The 20,673-nt window shown below is 33.5% G+C and overlaps 1 protein-coding gene and 1 non-coding gene across 2 annotated transcripts; one reads left to right on the plus strand and one right to left on the minus strand.

The window, feature by feature from the left end:
- Window positions 1-12,741: 12,741 nt before the first annotated feature.
- Window positions 12,742-12,846, minus strand: LOC130455734 (U6 spliceosomal RNA). The gene has a single exon (XR_008913828.1). It is a non-coding gene; the product is annotated as a U6 spliceosomal RNA (small nuclear RNA).
- Window positions 12,847-18,741: 5,895 nt separating this feature from the next.
- LOC100616679 (olfactory receptor 13J1) lies at window positions 18,742-20,192 on the plus strand. Its single transcript, XM_056804424.1, has 2 exons — window positions 18,742-19,664; window positions 20,189-20,192. The coding sequence occupies exons 1-2, from the start codon at window positions 18,742-18,744 to the stop codon at window positions 20,190-20,192; spliced, it is 927 nt and encodes a 308-aa protein (XP_056660402.1).
- Window positions 20,193-20,673: the final 481 nt, after the last annotated feature.

Consider the following 20,673-nt stretch of genomic DNA (forward strand, 5'->3'; position numbering starts at 1 on the left):
AATTGTCATTTTTTCAGAAACTAAAGTAAATAGCACTGGTGCCAGGAAATGGCAGTGGGACCAGTATTTGAGATGACACTAAAACCATGAAAAATCAGTCTCTGACCCTTTAGTCCAATAGTCCTCCTTTGATCCTTTCTGCTACTACTCATAAAACTGTACAAATTACTCTAGTGTGCTTCATAGTTAATCATAGTTGACAATTATGTTTAAGTCAATGTGAATCTAAAAATGGTCATTTTCCACTGGAAATTAGACCTGTGTCAGAAAAGATCAAGGCCCAGATCCCAAATATCTCCAAAGAAGATGGTATCTTATTCCTAGTCTTCTTTAGTCCCCTCTTTCAGGTCACATGATTGTCTGAAACCTGACTCTTCTTATTCTCTTGAATAAGATCAGCTGTAAGTGGGTGAGTTGACTTTGGATTGCCAAGTATCAATGAAATAGTTATTCATCTGACAGAGAAATGAGAAATTCCAACTAAAAGTGGGACAACTAAGGGAGAACAGGACAGGACCTATGCAAGGGATACCTACAGGTTAAGAAGTATGGGGGAAACAAATAGATGGCAAAACTGGCAACATCAGCCAAAGTGTTCAAAAGGATCTGTAGAGTCCTTCAATGAAAGTTCAATGTGTGTTTAAAAACAATCAAACAACAACAACAACAACAACAACAAAAAGATGAGACTGATAGAAACCAATAGAAAGTCTCTAAGATATTAAGTAATTTATAAGTTCATCGTTTAGTGCCAGTGATGGCTGATACCCTACTAATGCAAAATTGTTGTATTCACTTTTGTCTATTATATAGTTTGTTGGAATCTATGATGAGACAAAAGATAATTATAGAAGAGTTGAGGAATCAGGCCCCAGAGAGTCTCTTCTAGCCATAGATAGCTGGACAGTTGGCACAAAGAATATGGCCCATCTAAATATGATCTAGGTCAAAGCCCAGATTAAAAGGAAATTGAGTTTAACATCACATGGGATAATTTGATAGTTTTTAGGGTAGTTTCACTTGAGAAAAGACTAAATCCAGAGGTTGGTGTATATTACTTCAATGATGGAAGGTTCCAAGATAGCTTAGAATTATGGAGCCTAACTTTTTAATGGTAAAAGATACCTACATTTGCCATCAGTTAGCCTTGGGCTGAGAAATGAGATTACTGACCACTTTGTCTAAGGACAATATTCCCCTATAGCAGATTGGGAGGAATAAGGGAAGAATTTATCAGTAGTAGCAGCAAATCACAGCAAAGGTATGACTCCCTTCTCTTTTTGAATTTTCTTTTTAAAAAAATGTATTTGCAATGGTTCTATGGCAAGAGAAGAGGAAGGACACCTGTGTAAATCCAGGCATTATATCAATTAGAGATACACATAAAATTTGCTTTTGCTTTTTAAAATGTTTCTTAAAGTAAAAGTAATAGAGTTGTCTTTTTTTAAAAAATAAAATAATCCTCCCAGCCTAGTCAGTTCAGACCAGGCATATGAGTTAGTCACCCTCAAGGGAGTGTGAATAGTATCCTACTAGAAGACACCTGGCCTGCAGAGCTAAGTAGATGGATGGTAAGCACTACCTGCTGGAGAAAAGTGAAACTACAGAGTAATCAAATGGAATTAAGTGGCAGAAACCATAAACTACAGAGGATGGAGATGGCATGAGCACCACCACCTGGTGGAAATGAAGAAAAATTATAGGAGTCAAATAAAATGGCACAAATGGAATAATGAATGAAGGCAGTAGAAGGCAAGAAAATCAAGCCTAACTGTCTAACAAGGCCAATGATGTAAGTCATGAGGATTGTACAGGTCTCTGAATAGTGTGGTTGGAAAAATTGCTCTCGCTAACAGACATGGTTATTTTATGGGGACAAATGAGAATTCTGTCTGTTACTATTAGCTTACAAATAAAACTGTTCATTTTTCAAATCTCACAAGACTGTGTGTTTTAAGAGGAATTAACTAGTCTTGGGAAGTTCCAGAGACGGATGTCCCCAAATCTTCTTGGTACATGAAATGAACCAGAGAAGTGAGATGTACCCTAACATGAACCTGGGTATTTTTTACTAGAAAATATCCTCTGATTCTTCTATAGTAAGTGAAAATCTGAGTGTAGCTAAATATTCTTCAAGCAATTCTAGAAAGAGGGAACTTTCCTTTTAAAATTTAAAATTTTAATTTTTCCAATTACATGTAAAAAAATGTTAACTTTCATTTTTTTACACTTTTTAGTTCCAAATTCTCCCCTACTCTCCTCATTGAGAAGGCAAACAATTTGCTAACAGTTATACATCTGAAATCATGCAAAATATATTTTCACATTAGTCACATTGTAAAAGAAAAGAGACAAAACCCCCCAAGAAAAATAAGGTTTAAAATGCTATTGTGCTTCAATCTGTATGCATATTCCCTCAGTTCTTTCTCTGGAGGTACATAGCAGTTTCATCATAGGTCCTTTTGAATTGATTTGGATCTTTGTATTGCTGAGAATAGCCAGAAAGAGGGAATATTATTAATCAAAACAGTCACAGGTATATTTCTCTAAATGCTCATAGTTGTGGCTTGGAATATCTATATTCCTTCCTTTCTTGACACAAGGTATATTCCTGGGCTAATTGTCATAGTGATTAAAATGCTAAATTAAAAATCTGATTATACAATTTAAGATTTGTAACTTTTTTTTACTCTAATTTGTGATATCTACCATCTTGGTGGTAGATAGTCTTCAACTGAAATCCTAACCTGGTATAGGCATTGTGAGATTTAAAATGGTTGAGGTCTTAAACTGTAGTGATTAAAATAGTGGAAGATATAAATTGTAATAGATATAAGAGAGGGTGAGTAAATTTGACCGCAGAAATATGTTTCACTACAGTGTCTTGGGTTTTAAAATCAAATATAAGGTGGTTGCCAGGGAAATATTCCCAATTATTCAAATACCCAAGTCAATTGGGTTTTATAGAGATTTTAATTAACAATATAATGAGTAATCAAAGAAAGAGAGAGAGAGTAAGAAAGGAATAAGTATGAAGGGCCTCAAGCCAATATGGCCTAGACCTGAGTTTTAAAAGAGAAATAAGTCAGTTTTTTAACACTCACCACAAGGTCTGACTAAACAAGGATACTAGTGACACCAGGCCAGCATCCTTCCAGAGATTGTTTCAAAGGGCCTCTCTCAAGAGCCTCCAGAGCTCATACCCCAGAGGGACAGAGCCCCTCAGAGGAGCTCCTCAAGGAGCTCTCCTTCAGAATGAGAGTCAGAAATCGTGATCCCTTGCTCTTCTCTGAGCTCTTATTTTTAAGGGCAAAATCTCCTCTGTCACCTCCCCTAAGTCCTTACATCTACCAATCACTGTAGATGTTTCTAAAGGACCACCCATTTTGGATTCACAGCTGAGTAGTTTTAATCTCTTTAGTAAGTCAGGAAAAAATGCTGCTGTGTCGACAAATTTCATTAAGAAAAAATCTCTGAATAAGTTATCACCCTTTTAGGTTTAAGTAGTTTACAAGTTGCCCCACCTTTATAGGTACTTAGTATCCCATTGTATCAATTCTAAAACAGTCATGACTCAAAAAACTTCCTGTCCCTTCCATAAGCATGGATCAAAGTACTTTCATTGTTTAGCAAGCAGTTTTCTGTCCTAAAGCAGTCTAAAGTAGGGTGGAGCAGGGATACTCCCATAGCTAGGAGCCCCCACACTCAAGTAGAGTTCTCACCATCTGCTAGGGAATTTTAAAGTAGAAGATTCCCCAATGGAGGAAACCCCTAACATTCATAAGTCTGAGAAATTTTGAGGTTTACAACATCATGGAATAGAGGTAACCCTAGTTTCTTGAAAGTGGTATGCCCTACTAAGTCACAAAGAAGATAGTATCTTTGTCATTAGAGGGAATGAACTAATGAACTTACGAATTGTGAGAGGTTTAAAACCAATCTACTATACTGAAAGTAATATTCAATTCTGAACCAGAAATACTACTAAGAATGGGGGACATAATGAGATAAAGAATGTGGAAGTATAATGTTAATGACTACAACACTGGATTGCAGCATAGTCTAAAAGGTGCAATGATTAAGGATATAGAAAAATGTGCGAAGTTGTCTGGCCCAAAATGATACGGCTAGAAGAATTAGAAGCAGGCCTGGAAAAAAAATAAGCAAGACACAAACCTAGCTTCTCTGATTCCAGAGCCATAGTTCTTTCTATTATACTATGTAGACAAATTGTACATGGAAAAAAAAAAGCAGGATAGTAGAAATTAGTATAGAAGAATTCAGTGGGAAAAAAAAAAACATTTCATAATGATAAATTCATCTGAACTTACTAACCCCCACAATAATACAAGAGATTAGAAAATGTAAGAAAAACAAACTCTACCATATTCTGCATACAAAAAATATACTTAAAATATAAAGTGATTGGATTTAAAATATAAAATGCATAATTGGAACAAAATGTATTATGTTTCAGATATTTCAAAAGAGATAATGCTTAAATAAGGATTTCATATAAAGCAACAATAAAAATTCAGTGTCTACAGAAATAAACATGGAAATTAAAGTCTATTTAAAGGTAAATAGACAATGAAAAATACCATTCTTGAGTAGATAAGAATTAAATGGCATAATATCTAACTTCTCAAAGCACAAGCTAGTAACATTGTTAAAAAATTAAGAAGTATATAGATACAAGTACTCTAATTATAAGGTATGTCAATTTCCCCCTTTTAGAGTTGGATAAACATAACAGAAAGATAAATAGAAAGGAAAAATAGAGCTGGGTATATGCTGAATTAACTAGATCTGATAGAAATAGTAATTTCTAGATAAGAATGTTAAAGAATGTACCATAAAATTGATCATGTAATAGATCACAAAGAAATCCCATATTAAAATGTAAAACTACAGAAACATCAAACATATATCATTCATACATAATAAGACTAGTTTTTAATATAAGAAATATAAACAAAAGATACTGACTTAAAGAAATACAAACTAATGACATCATAAATAATAAATGGATCAAATATCAAAATATAGAAATTATTACTGTGCTAAAGAGAATGAAAACAGAACAATGATAACAAAATTCAGCTAAAGTCATTCTTTGAGGAAAAGTTATCTTCCCAAAAATTTTTTATAAAATATAAAAAGAAAGGGGTAATATATACCAAGGCTCATTGTAATCTAGAAAATAAACAAGTTAATATCCTGGAAACAATCACAAAAGAAAAAATATTGGAAATTAGAATAGTAATAGAAAAAATGAAAATTAAAGATTATTAAAAAGTTGAAATTAGTGGTCTAATGAAACAGGTAAACCATGGGCAAGCATGAACTTGGTGCTAAATATGCTGGTGAATTCAATCCATACATTGTCTATATAAGAAATAAAACATTGAGTTTCTTATTTTTAAAAGAAAGAAAAAACAAATTACCAAACTCCAATGTGATTAAGATGAAATTCATAATAAAATGTGAGAAAATAAAGAAAATTGTCAGAAAAATTAGTTTTAAAAACCTGGCAAAATGGTAAATTTAAATGAGATGGATGATTACAAAATTCTTAAATTAACAGGAAAAAGGAAATAAAGATCAAAGAGAATATAAGAACTCGAACTTAGGAAAAAAGAAATTAAATAAGCCCTAAATGAACTAAGTAAATAAAATCTCATCCAAGTGGATTTGCATGTGAATTCCATCAAATGCTTAAAGAGTAATTAAAAGAATTAAAAGAAGAGATGCTATCAAATAATGTCTTTTATGAGATAAATAGTGTCATAATACCTAAACCAGAGAGAACAATTAGAGAAAGGAAATGGTAGCCTAAGTTCATTAATTAATTTTAAAAAATCTTAGAGACTATATATATATATATATGTATATATACATATATATATATAGTACATATGTACATATATATTTAAATTAAATTTATACCAAGTTGATAAAGTTGGTTTATCTTTAGAAAAATAGGGAGCATAACATATTCTGAACCCAATTCTAACAAGGAAGAACTAAGTGACAAATTAGAAATGACAGAAATTTTGGGGAAAAAGTGATCATTCCATTATAGGTTCCAGGATAGAGAAGAAAAGGAAATCCAGGAACAATATGAAAATAAATTTCAAAGGGTTCAGAGAAAATTAGAATTCAGGGTCTAATACCATGCAAGAGTCAGTGCAAGGGAGTTGGAAAGCTCTAAAGAAAGTCACTAAATCCTGTTTTCCCAGCCCTTGCCTTTCTGTCTTAGAGTTGTAATAAGACAGAAAATAAAGGTTAAAAAAAAACACACCAGTGGCTACAGACCCATTACCTTATTTCTCATCTTTATAAAATCATTGTAAGAATAATTTCTACATATATTGGGAACTTTGTTTCATGGAAGTATGAGAAGGGAACACATTGGGTTTCCCAAATGATAGTTTTACTAGAGCATATTTAATGACATTAGAATTGAGTAAAGAACACAGCCAATGCAATATGCTTCTGTTATTTTCTTTTTGTTTATCTTTTTATTTTATTTTCCCTCTAATTACATATAAAAACCATTTTAACATTCATATATTTTTAATTTTGAGTTCCACATTTTCTCCCTCCCTTTCTTTCTCCATCCTGTCCCCCTCTGTGAAATGGTAAGCAATTTGATATAGATTTTACTTGTGCAATCACGTAAAATGTTTTTCTATGTTGGCCATCTTGTGGAAGAGAACAAGAATAACAAAAGCAAAAACAAAAATATGAAGAAAAAAGTGAAATGTACTTTGTTTCAGTCTGCATTCTGACTATCAATTCTTTCTTTAGAGGCAGATGGCATTTTTCATCATAAGTCCTTAGGGCTTGTCTTGGATTGATGTATTGTTAAGAATAGCTAAATCAGTCACAGTTGTTCATCATACAATAATCTTATTATGTATAATCTTTTTTGTTGTTTTTTTACCATAAAAGAACATGGAGGGAAAATGAAACCACAAAGTCTCTCTTCCAACTTGATGCCTGTGTAAATGTTAAGCTCATTGCAGATTCTTTCATAGATTTTATAAAAGTAATAGCTCTGATCCCAAAATTCTCTGATTATTACTATAAAATAATATATATATTAATAAAATAATTATATAATAATAAAATAATAAAATAAATATAAAATAAAATATAAAATATAAAAAAGGCAGATATATACTAGCTGAAGGTGCTCACCATAGTCATGAAAGATGTCCAGTGTCTTCCTTCCCTCCAATCTAGCCTTCATGGAGCTACTAAGATAATCTTTATTAATATACAGTTCTGTACATAGCCAGTGTTCTATTTATAAAACTTTGATGGGTTGCTATTTCCTATCAATCAATTAATGAGCATTATTAATCACTTCCTCTGTGTTAGGCACTGGAGATACAAAGACAAAATGTGGAATAATTCCTATTCTTAAGGAGCTTACAAATGAGACCACATGTACACGTCTAAGCAATAAATAGAACAAGAAGAAAACAAATGCAAGATAGTTAGGTATGAGATGCTAACTATTGGGGGAACAGGAGAAACTTTGTATAGAATGTGTTAGTAGAACAAGGTTTGGAGATTCTATGAGGAATTCATTTTAGGCATGGGGGGATTGCCTGTACAAAGGCATGGAGGGAGAAACTGGTAGATGTTCTTCATAAATATCAAAGATTCATTTTCAGTTCTTTGGCAATTATCCTCATTTCCTTTGTTTTGTATTTTCCCAAAGCCATCTAACAACACTGGGAGAAGTATCAATTGGGTTTTTGTTGCATTGACTTCCACAAAGCAAGTGTTTAACAAATGGTTGAACTTGGGAAAGTAACTAGCACTTAGCGCCTCACTTTGCTTAAATATGAAATGGAAATAATAATATTTTAATGTTTTACCTAGAAGGTTGTGAGGGAAAATATTTTCTTAACTATAATGAATCAAATAAAAGCAAACTATTATATTGCTAGAAATAATATTACTATTAATTTTACAAATTAGAAAACTGAGATCTAAGGAATAATATGACGTTTCCTCAATTCATTAAATATAATTCATTAATAGCAAAACCAAAACAAGAACACAAGTCTCCTTACTCCTACCTAAGTGTTATTTATATGTAATAAATTTTTTTTCTTCACAGAAGAAAAATTTGGATCCCAGAAGTGTTTTCAGATTAATTTTCCTTTTCTGATCTCATAATTTATATACATATGTACACTGATTACCATTTTAGCATATTCATTTATATAGTTGGCTTATTTCCTCCTATTTTATTACAATCTCCTTGAGAAGAACCTTGTCTTATTTACCTGTCAAATCTCCTGTGTTTACCATTAATTTTCATATAGCAGAGAAAATATTGAAGTACCAGGGCAGAAGGTGATAACCTCCTTCCTATTTTCTCACAGTTTCTAAAGGCTGGAATATTTTGTGTTGCTTGAGTGAAGTTGACACAAAGATATTTTTACACTAATTTTCCTCCAAAGAGAAAAGCATGGCTTTCTAAAAAAACTAGGAATAGTGATTCAGAGCCCTCAAGGGACCTGTGTGAGAACAGATCTGCCCTGCTTGGGGATGGGATGGGAGGAAGATGGTGAAGCTTGCCCCAGCTCCATATCTCTAGTAACATTTCTCTCCTTTTGGGCACCAATTAAGTTTCCAAAGTTGAATCTCTGTAATTGGGTCTTTGAGACATTATCCCTAAAGCGCCATAAAGTTTCTATACCTTGCACATTTTAACTTCCAATTTTAAATTGCCTCTGGGACTGGTAAAGTCCCCTTAGAACAACAAGAGATTTGAAAGGCTTTCCTGGCTAAGACCAGTGTGGAAACTGAAGGCTGAGAGGGATCTGAAAGAGAACCACTAGCTAATTTCCCAAGGCTGAAATGTTTTCACTGCTCATATAGAATATTTGTCCTTTGGCAATGAACCTCCTGCTTTATCATGAAGCCCACAGAGCTTCTTCTAGTCAACTCATGACATGCCCTCCTTAATATTTTAAAATATCAGGATCACCCCCAAACAAGCCTCTTTTTCCTGCTACCACAGCTGTCTGCAGGTTAGTGGACTAGTAGTGGAATTACCTCACCCGTACCTTCTTCCCTTAGCTGCTTCTCACAGCAGGTCGAGTCGGAAGCTCTCTATATCCAAACAGAGAAATTTTTGAGAGCAGAAGACTTTAAACTTCTGTGTCAGTGACTTTTCAGGGGTTCAGGAGAAGCCTGAGAACCCTTTCTCAAAAGTGTTTTTTTTTTTAAATAATTAAAGGAAATGCTAAATTTTCAGTTTAGATTCTTTACCTTTCTTAGCATTATGGACCCTTGGCAGTCTGATGAAACCTATGTAATCCTTCTCAGGATAAGGATTTTAAATGTGTGAAATGAGGAATTGCAAAGGTTAGTGGAAATTAGTTTTGATGAAGTGTTACTTGAATGTAAGTTGAAAACTTGAATATCCATTCACAGACCCCTACCCTGAAATTTATCAGTCAACTCCTTGGGAAATATATTGACCCCAAGTGAAGAATCCCTCTTTTAAGAGTATTTGTACTAGGAGGTCTAGCAGTACCAGATTTTAAACTGTAGTATAAGACAGCAGTTAACAAAACTATCTGGTAGTGGCTAAGAAATAGCAGGTGGATAGATAGAGTAGGTATATAATATGCAGTAGTAAATTACTATAGTAGCATCACATTTAATACTTATAAAAATCTAGGCTTTGGGGATAAGAATTCACTACCTGGTAAAAAATACCAGGAAAACCAGAAAGTCTGGCCGGAATTAAATATAAACCAATATTCTATACCATTTACTAATATAAAGCCAAAATGACCTAGATAAAAAAGGAGATATAAGCAACTTATAGGAACACAAAATATGTTACCTTTCAGATTCATGGAAGAAGAAAAGAATTTATGAGGAAACAATATGTAGAGAGAGCATTGTAGGATATAAAATTGATAATTTTGATTACATTAAATATTTAAAAGTTTTGTACAATTAAAACCAATGTCATCAAGACTAAAAGGAAAGCAGGAAAGTGGGGAGAAATTCTTACAGCCAGTTTCTCAGATAAAGCCCTTACATTTCAAATATATAGATAACTGAGTAAAAATTGTCAGAAAAAGGGTCATTCCCCAATTGATAAATGGTCAAAAGATATAAGCAGGCAGCATTCAGAAAAAAAAATTAGAAAAAAAGAAAGATTTAGAAAGATGAATGTAACCATATGAAAAAATACTCTATATTATTATTGATTAGAGCAATTCAAACTAAGCCAACTCTGAGGTACCACCTCACCTATTAGATTGGCTAAAAAAATAAAAAGGGGAAATTACAGATACAGGAAAGGGTATGGAAAAATTGAGACACTAATACAAAGTTGTGGAGTTGTGAACTAATCCAGTAATTTTATAGAACAATTTGGATTTATGCCCCAAGAGTTATAAAACTGTATTTACCCTTTAACCCAGCAATACCACTATTATATCTATTTATCAAGGTGATCAGGAAAAAAAGAAAAGAGTTTATATCTTCTAAAATGTTTATGGTAGCTCTCTTTGTGGTGGAAAAGAAGTAGAAATTGAGAGAATGCCCATCAATTTAAAAATGACTAAAATAAACTCTAGTATATGATTATGATAGAATACTACTGTGGTAGAAGAAATTATGGGTAGGCTGACTTCTTTTAGGAAAAACATGGTAAAATTTTCATTAATGCAGAATGAAATTAACAGAACCAAAAGAATGTTCTATACAGTAACAATATTGCTCAAATAGTAACTGTGAATGAGGAAGCTATTCTGAGTAATATGATCATTCAAATCAACTATAAAGGACTTATGAAGGAAACATCTACCCACCTCTAGAAAAAAAAACCTGATATTTGCAAGTATATATTGTATGGTTCCACATAAATATATCTATATCAAATTTTTCCTTCTTTGGGAAGGAAGAAGAGAGACAACTCAGAACTCAAAGTGTTATTTAAAAATAAGTGAACAATTAGGTTTAGAAAATAAGAGTATTTCTACTTCTGCCTGATGCTTGAATCATCAAGGAGAGAGAAGGGAAGAAGTGTGATATTTATGGAGAATACAGCTGATAACACAGGGGATAAAGTGCTGGGCCCAGAGTTAGAAAGACCTGAATTTGGACATGACCTAAAATACTCTCTATGTGACCCTGACCAAATCACTTAATCTACATTGACTTTGGTTTCCTTAACTGTAAAATGGAATTATAACCACACCTGTTTCATGTAGTTGTGAAGATCAAGTGAGATAATATTTGTAAAAAGTTTTATATAGATAACCTGTTATGTTATATATGTGTGTGTGTCTATATATATATATATATATACATTTATAAATATATAAATATACAGACACAATATTTTTCTTATCCCCTACTCTTCTTCCCCATTACTTAAGTATAAATCTAATGCTAGAATACAGAGGCAGGACAGTGCAACAAAGACCACAAGTCTGGGAGTCAATGTGTTTAGATTCTAGTGACAATTCTGTCATTAGATTGCTTTAGAATTTTGAACAAGTTGTAATTGTTCTAAGCCTCAGTTTCTTTACTTGAGAAATGGAGTTGGCTTAGATGACTTCAAAGACCTCTTCTAACTAATCACATTCTATTATCTAGCTAACTGTTCTTGCTTTGAATGTTTAAATTTTAAGTAAAAAAAATGTATTGATTGGCTTAAAAGCTTAATAGCTTAATAGGCTTAATGGCTATAAAAGATACAGAAATATGTATTATCAGGCCATCTTACATATAAGAAAAATATTATTTAGAGAGTTAAAGTAATTGGCCAAAGTCAAATTATGCATTTCAACAGTTTAAAGGTTATTATAAGGATCAAATCAGATAATCAATCTTAAAAGAGAATTGTTAGGTCCAAACGCAAGAATTCCAATTAAGCCTACCTGTTTACAACATCAGCATGTTTAGAATTGACTTTAAATTATTTCTGTTGTAAACACTGGAAGACAAAATGTGCAAGCATTAGAAACTTTGATTGACCTTTGAAATCCTCACACAGAGGATCTTTTTTTTTTTTTTTGAGACACAGACTGTTTTGAAGTATTAATTGGCATCTCAAAGCAGAGAAATATTCCTAGAAAATATGTATCCTGGGCAAAACTCTACCATATCCTTGGGTATATAAATATATACATTCTTGTATAAATTAATTACAACTATGGGATCATCTGCCCTTATCAAAAATAGATGCCAATACTTAAAAAACCTAGTATGTCATCAATATGAGTATTCCCTCTAATTGTATGGAATACAGTCTACCCATGCCAGCCCATCTTCTGTCATTCTTGTCATGTTCTCCCTCAATTTTTAGTGGGTGGGACATAACTCAAAGACCTTGCATGTCTTTAAGACATTTACTATCCATTTGTGTCCCTTCCTTTCCCCGAATTTGTGGACCACCTCCCCCCCAGTCATACATTACTTTGATATTCATGTTACCATTTTCTGTGTGCAAAATATCAGTAGCATTGTGCTATAGCCTATGTACTCCCACCATAAATCTCTCCATTGTCCTGTAGGTAAGTTGAAATTTTGATCCTTTGAGAAAGAAGTAGTTATTTGTTCAAATAAGTAGCTTAGAGTCTTTGACAGTGCTATAGAATATCACGAATGTTATCCATTGAACTTTCTTCTTTCTTCTAAGCTTTGCATCCAGATGATTGTCCAACAGTGTGATCTTTTTTTTAAAAAAATATGGAATGACTCATGAATTTTCAAGTCATTCTTGTGCTGGAGCCATGCTAATTTTCTCAGTATTATTCTAATTTTAGTATATGTGCTGCTGTGAAGTTTTTCTAGGATATATAATAAAGGACAAGTCTAATCAGGGTTGAGTTGGAAACCTCTATAAAAGAATTCATTGTTCATTTTTCAATGTGAGCATTTAAAACTCAGAAACCAGCAATCACTACAAATTGAGACTTGATTTATTTTTTTGTTGATGGTCTACACTTAAGAAAATGGCAATGCATATTAAGCTTCAAAGAGTGTATGTGTGTGGTGCAAGTACTTTTTTTTGTAGAAATTCTTTTCTTGAACATTTAGCAACATACTCCTTTATTGCTCTGTAAACATTGTTTGAGCTCAGTAGGAGTTCCTGTAGAATTGGAAGTGAATGAAAACATTGTCAGACAGAAGGCAATAATTATAATCATAATCTTGGATATATATATACATATATATATATGTGGTATTTTAAGATATGACAAAGTGCTTTACTTTCACTATATCATTTGGACCTCTCAAAACCCCAGAGTTCATTAGTGTGCATATATATATATACATATATATGTATATGTGTGTGTCTGTGTATATGTGTCTGTGTGTGTGTAAGAGATATCTGTAGAGGCTTCTCCTCTAGTTGTTCTGCATCAGTGTGGTGAGAGAGAAAGAGAGAAGAGGAAGAGAAATAGAAAAAGAGAGGAAGTGAGAGAAGGGAAAGAAGAGAGAGAGATGAAATAAAGAGGAAAAGAAAAGAAAGTAGCTATTCTCTCCATCCAGTCATCTATCAATTAAGTCAGTTCTTTTAAAATGGAAAATTGCCCCATCACCATATATACAGAACAAAATATCTGGTAGTGTACTACCAAAATAAAAACTAGGAACTACCTTAACATAATTATAAAATGCTTTTTATACAAACATCAACAGATATAAATAACTAGGTAAATATTCATTGTTCATGGGTAGGCAGACTCAATATAATAAAAATTATAGCACTACTTAAACTAATCTACTTATTAAATGCCACCCCATTAAATTTCCCCAAAAAACTATTTTTTTGAGCTAGCAAAAAACAACAGAATTAATTTGCAATAACAAAAGAACAAGAATATCAAAGGAATTAATGAAAAAATGTAAAGAAGGAGGTCTAGCAGTACTAGATTTTAAACTATATTATAAAGCATTAATTATCAAAACTATCTGGTACTGGCTAAGAACTAGAAAGGTAAATCAGTGGAACAAAAGAGACAAAACAAAAGCAGTAAAAGATTATAGTAATCTTGTATATGACAAAAGCAGAGATGCAAATTTTGTGAACAAGTACTCACTATTTGGTGAAAATTGCTGGGACAATCAGGAAGTAGTTTCACAAAAACTAGATATAGACCAACATCTTATGCTATTCACTTAGATATGATCAGAATGGATACACAACTAGACATAAAAAGAGACATTACAAGCAAATTGGAACAAGGAACATATTACCTATTGCATTTATAGATATGTGAGTAAATGAGAAATGGAGAGCATTGTGAGATATAAAATGAATGATTTTTATTGCACTAAATAAGAAGGCTTTTGTAGCCTACAAGGCTTTGTAGAAATAGAAGCAGCATAGCCAAGATTAGAAGGAAAGCAGAAAATTGTGGAGAAGATATATAGAGTTTTTGTGTAAAAGTTTCATATCTAAAATATATAGCAAACTTTTCCAAATTTATAAGAATAAGAATTATTCCCCAATTGATAATTGGTCAAAAGATATGAACAGTTTGGGGATGAAGAAATCAAAGCCACACACACACACACACACACACACACACACACACACATATGGAAAAGTGCTCTAAATAACTACTGATTAGAGAAATGCAAACCAAAACCATTCTGAGATATAATCTCCCTTCTGTCAAATTGGTGAAAATGACAAAAGGAGAAAATGACAAATATTGGAGGAAATGTGGAAAATGGGGACACTGATATACTGTTGGTGAAGCAAATTGTGGTATATGATTATGATGGGCTACTACTAGGCAATAAGAAATGATGAGCAGGTTAATTTTTTAAGAACTTGGAAATATCTGCATGAAATAATAAACACTGAAAGGAATATAACCAAGGGGACAGTATATAAAGTTACAGAATTAATATTTGAAGAATGACTTGTGAATGTCCACCTCTAGAAAAAGAACTAATAAACAGAAACACAAAAGACAAATGTTATATACCTATATCTTTTTGTTCGATGATGCCTTCTATGATACCAGGAGGGGAGTAAGGGGCTGAGATACCTGGAAATAATTACTATTTTAAAAATTGGCAGTTATAAATCAATAGTCATTTTCAGTTTGTCATCACATGTGCTATTAGTTATAGGTCTGAAGTTCATGTTGCCTTCAATCTTTTTCCCAGTTTCAGAGTTAACCTTCTTTCCCCAGAACCTAGCATATAGAAGTTATTTTAAAATGTCCTTTGATGTGTTGATCATGAAAAATAATGTTGTTTTCCTCATCTTCCATGACACACAAGGGTCATTAAAATATTCATAAAACAGTAAAAGAAATTATTTAAAACACTTTGAAATCTGGTATTTGATTTTTTTAGTAAGCTAGCAAATGTTTTTTTAGAAAAAGTAAAATGTAAATGTGGGCAGACATTGGGGGTATCTAAACACAGACCTATATGTTTAGGCAGAAGAGAGATGGTTGTACAAGATGAGCAGAACTGTACCACTCACTCTTCATATGTGTATGTGTGTGTGTGTGTGTGTGTGTGTGTGTGTGTGTGTTTTGACTTGTTTGGGAGTGCATACTAAAGATCTGAGGGAAGGAATGCAGAGTCAACTTTATGTGCTATTGGATATCCAACTGGAAATATCATGACGAACCCCTTTTTTCATTCTCCTTTCAGGGAAATCAAGAGAAAAAAGTTCTGCAGCAAGAGAGTGAGTATCTGCAAGAGAACAAAGGGAAGCAAATGTGTGAGAATAGAAGATGGAGAGATGCCAGAAGTGGAATGAGACATTTCTTGTGGACTAGGAAAGAAAAATGAATCTTTAAAAACATATAATTTTGTACTTCAAGGTATGCAGAGAATCTCATTTGACCTGTGTAATAACCCCGTGAGGCAAGTACTATTATTACTTTCATTTTATATATGAAGAACAGATTGAAAAAGATTTTTACTTTCCCAAAGTCAAACAGCTTTTAAGATTTCAGGGAAAATTTGAAACCAGTTCTTGCTATATCCAAGTCTAAGACTCTACCCACTATGCCATGCTGTCCCTCAAATTATGGTTATACATTTAAAATCAGTATAAGAAGAACATTCTTTGTAATCATTAGCTAACTTTTATCACTAAGCCCCATTACTTGTCATTAATCTTTTGTCTTTCTACATGTCTCCATTTGTTTCCAAGTTCCATATATTTTATGGCATCTGTACCCTAATCTTGGAGGTAGGTAGCAGCTGGTTAAGTGAAAAAGCAGGTGGAAAGAATTTTTCTTTAAAATTTCTCATTAATCTTTAATAAATATTGAGTTGATTGTGACATTATGACAAGAGGAATTAAGTGATAACAAAAGACCAACAGTTTTTGTTATCAACAGTTACTATTATCAAAGGATGCTGATTTTAATTATAAAAGGAGTAGGAATAATAATAACAATTCCTGTACATATTGGTTTAAGGTTTATGCAAGTACTTTTCTCATATAACCCTCTAATGTAGAGAGTAAAAATATTGTTATTCCCATTTTATCAATGAAGAAACTGGCTTATGAAGTTTTATCACAATCTCATGCTCACAAATCAGAGTCAGGACTATAACCCAGGTTTCCTAAATTCCATTTCTTTCTACTCTACCCCCATACTTTACCACCCTGCCTCTAAAATGTATTCACTGAAGAATTGCCTCACCTCTTTCTTTTTTCTTCCCCCTTGCTAATATCAAAGCTTTTCTTCCCATTGATGCTTAGAATCTGTGTTTTCTTTCAATGATCTGAAAGGCTTAAGCCACCAGTAGAGTTCTATGTATATGTTCCTTCAAATAACTTTGCATTTCCCAAGAACTGATTGTATATCAGTGCTCTTTGCTCTAGACAATGCAGGTACTGTGTGTGTGAGCAGTGCCACTAAGAGTTTTGACCTCATCAAGTTGGTGTATCTTACAGATTACCTCAAAGGTATATATAACAATGCCCTCTTGAACCCAAAGAGAAGGTTTCATGTCTACTTTCTTCAGCATTTCCATTTTCCAACCTTCCATTCCCTTCTCAAAATGAAGTATAAAAAGCTTATTTTTAAAAATTACTTAGATATAGAGCCATAAGGATTCCTGGGACCTATGGAAAATTTGGAAATGAGAATAGGGATCTGGTGGTAGAAGCAAAAATAAGAAAACGTACCACCTACAGTTAGGCAAAGACTGCCTGGGGAAAAAGCTCCTTTCCTCTGTTATCACCTGTCCCTTCAGCTCTTTTACCAACATCTAACCCAGCCATAGCACTCTGATCCTACCTACCCTGTGTTTTAACAAATTTTCTTTTGCCTTAGATATCATTTAATGTTTACTTTATCTTATCATCTTTTTGCATTGATAGAAAACCTATCAATGGAAACCTGACTTCCCCTAGAACAAGGGTGACAATTAAACCAGTCTTCTTATACCCATGTTTCTCTCCTTTCTCAGAGTTCAGTGCTTAGATCACAATCTTCCTCTCCACTCTTACTCATATCTGAAGATATTGACAGACTAGATGGTGTCTATATATATATATATATATGGCCTCCTGCTGAAGTGGTTCTTCTCTGTTCACTAGATTTTTCCCAATTTATACAAATGGAGACATGTAGAAAGTAAAATCATGTTTTGGTTCATGTCAGAAGTCCTTAATTTGGGGTAGATAGATTGGTAGATAAATATATAGTAATTCAAACATACATACATTTATATAGATATATGTATGTGCACATTTATTAGATGCACGAATGTACATATTCATATTTGAATGTATATATCAGGATATATGAATATATGTATATCCATATTTATAGATATATATAGCTATATCTCAGTTTAATTATATTCCATCATAATCCTATTTATGTTATTTTAAACCTTGATTTTTTCTGAAAATGATCTACAAGATTCACCACATGCCAAAGAGGCACAGGACACACACACAAAAAAAAGATTAAGAAAATAAAAATATTGAGAACTAGAGTGGAGAGGATAGTAGATTTGGAATCAGAATATCAGGGTTCAAATCCTTCTATAAGATTTTCTACCTGTTTGAACCTAGACAGATCTTTTAATTCTCTTGGATTTAATTTTCTCATCTTAAAAAGGAGGTAGTGATTCTATATTACCACTAAGGTAATTCCCAATACTAAACCTCTGACACTAAGAATTGCTGATTTCCCATAGAAGAAAGGGAAAAGAATCTATAGGTAGGCATGACCTAAGATTTCCTTCCCTTAATCCTATGCTTTAAGGAACGTCTTGAAAGTTCTCCATTTGAAGACTTTTTATCAAAGATATAGAGGAAATATATCTTTAAAGGACCATTATTCAGTGGTGCTGGTCAAGAGAAGCCAACATCTTATTTTCCAGAATCATTTGAAATACACTCAATCCTCAGACATTATAATTTACCTCCACTCATTCTCCCCAAGGGAGAATTTCCTCCAATCCCCTGCAAAGACCCAGAACAATGCAAGAGCAATTGACCTGTAGGCAGCCCTTCTCTTCTCCCATCTATAATCCCCTCTCTCACTTTCCATGCAGAGACTCCAGATTTGCAAAATTAAGGATTTTGAAAAATATCTACATCACACTTGAGGAAACAACAGTTTTAGGCTAGAGACCCAAGGAAAATTTCAATAGTTCCACCAGCATTTCCTGTCATATAAACATATTAGTTTATATCTTTCTCCAAATCTCTGCAGATAAGAGCAGGAAAATGAAATGGAAATAGTCAATGACACCATTATCATCGAATTTTTTCTAAAAGGATTTTCCAACTACCCCAGACTGGAGAGCCTCCTGTTTGTGCTGTGCCTGGTGATGTACCTGGTCACCCTGGTGGGGAATGGAATCATCGTTGCCATTAGTGTGTTGGATTCTCATCTCCACACCCCCATGTACTTCTTTCTTAGTAACCTTTCTTTCCTGGACATCTGCTATACATCAACCTTTATACCTTTAATGCTGGTCAACTTCCTTTCTAAAAGAAAAACCATTTCTTTCATTGGGTGTGCTGTACAGATGTGCCTCTCCCTTTCCACAGGATCAACAGAATGTATTCTCCTGGCCATGATGGCATATGACCGCTATGTTGCAATATGCTACCCTTTGAGGTATCCCATTATCATGAGTAAGAGAGTATGCTTAGGGATGGCTGCTTTCTCTTGGATCTTATCTCTTATGAAATCCATCATGGAGACCGTCATTGCAATGCAGATGCCTTTCTGTGGACACAATGTGGTCAGCCACTTCACATGTGAAATCTTGGCCATCTTGAAGCTCATATGTGTTGATACCTCCCTCAATGAAATTATCATGTTGGTCGGCAGTATAATTCTTTTGCCAATTCCAGTGATGTTGATTTTTGTATCTTATATTTTCATTCTATCCACCATTTTGAGCATGAATTCTACAGAAGGGAGACATAAAGCCATTTCTACCTGCTCAGCCCACCTCACTGTGGTGATTATATTCTATGGGACCATTATTTTCATGTACATGAAACCCAAAAGCAAAGAAGCTCAGATTTCAGATGAATTATTCACTGTTTTGTATGCTGTAGTGACCCCCATGCTGAATCCCATCATCTATAGTTTGAGGAACAAAGAAGTGAAGGAAGCAGTCAAGAAATTATTGAAGAAAAAGTACTTCTCCACATGAATTTCCTTTTGGATACCCTGTTAACTCAATGATTGCTCAAGTAAAACTAAGGATCCCTGCATATGTCTTAGGGTATGAACTGGACCTGCTATTTCACTGATACAGGAAATTTCAAGATAAGGAAACTCCCTCTATCATTGCTAGTCAGTTCCTTCTCTGAAACTTATTGAGTCCTAGAGAGTTGCCTTGAAAACCAAAAATTTAAGTGACTTAACCAAGGTCACACAGTCAGTATGTGTCAAGTTTAGTTCTCTATGAGACCAACTCCTATCCCACTATTCCATACCACTTCTTATATGTAAATAACCAACTTTAATAGTTTATATAAGCTAGAAATGTTTCCACAAAACAAAATAGATTAACATTGTAGATTTACACAGATGGTAATAATGATGATTTCATGAGAGAACTCACCATTTCATGTGAAAAGTCTGGGTTATGCTGAAGCTCTTGTGTACTGCTACTTGGGATCATAGTGTTTAGAGCTGAAGGGGAGCTTGGAGGTCAGATGATTCAATACCCTCATTTCAGAGATGCTGAAAAATGAAGGTAAGATAGTTGAAGTAACCTGGCTAACATCACATGAGTGGTAAACTGCAGAGCTAGGCACTGAGCACAGGTCCTGAACCCACAAGGTCAAGGTTTTCTCCCCACTGTGCCACTAAATAGGAAGCTGCATTAATTATTGGAAAATTTTTTAAGTTGATTATCTGGAGTGGGGTGGGAAAAACAATTCTATCAGCTAAGATTTGAGAACGGGTCTTTCAAATAAATAATCTTTACTGAAGGAGAGCTCTAAAATGTGCTACAAATAAGAGATCACAAGATTTCTTCTAACACTTTTACCCCCAAAAGTTTGCAAATGCACATACTTTCTTCACAAGCCTTAAATAAGATTCCTAAGTTGATGAGCAACACTATTCTCTATAGAGATATAGATCTAGATGGGACTATGTAGGTCATCTGGCTTGAATGTCTCATTTTACAGTTGAG

This window comes from Monodelphis domestica, chromosome 7 (genome assembly GCF_027887165.1).
Source record: "Monodelphis domestica isolate mMonDom1 chromosome 7, mMonDom1.pri, whole genome shotgun sequence".
Lineage (NCBI taxonomy): Eukaryota > Metazoa > Chordata > Mammalia > Didelphimorphia > Didelphidae > Monodelphis > Monodelphis domestica.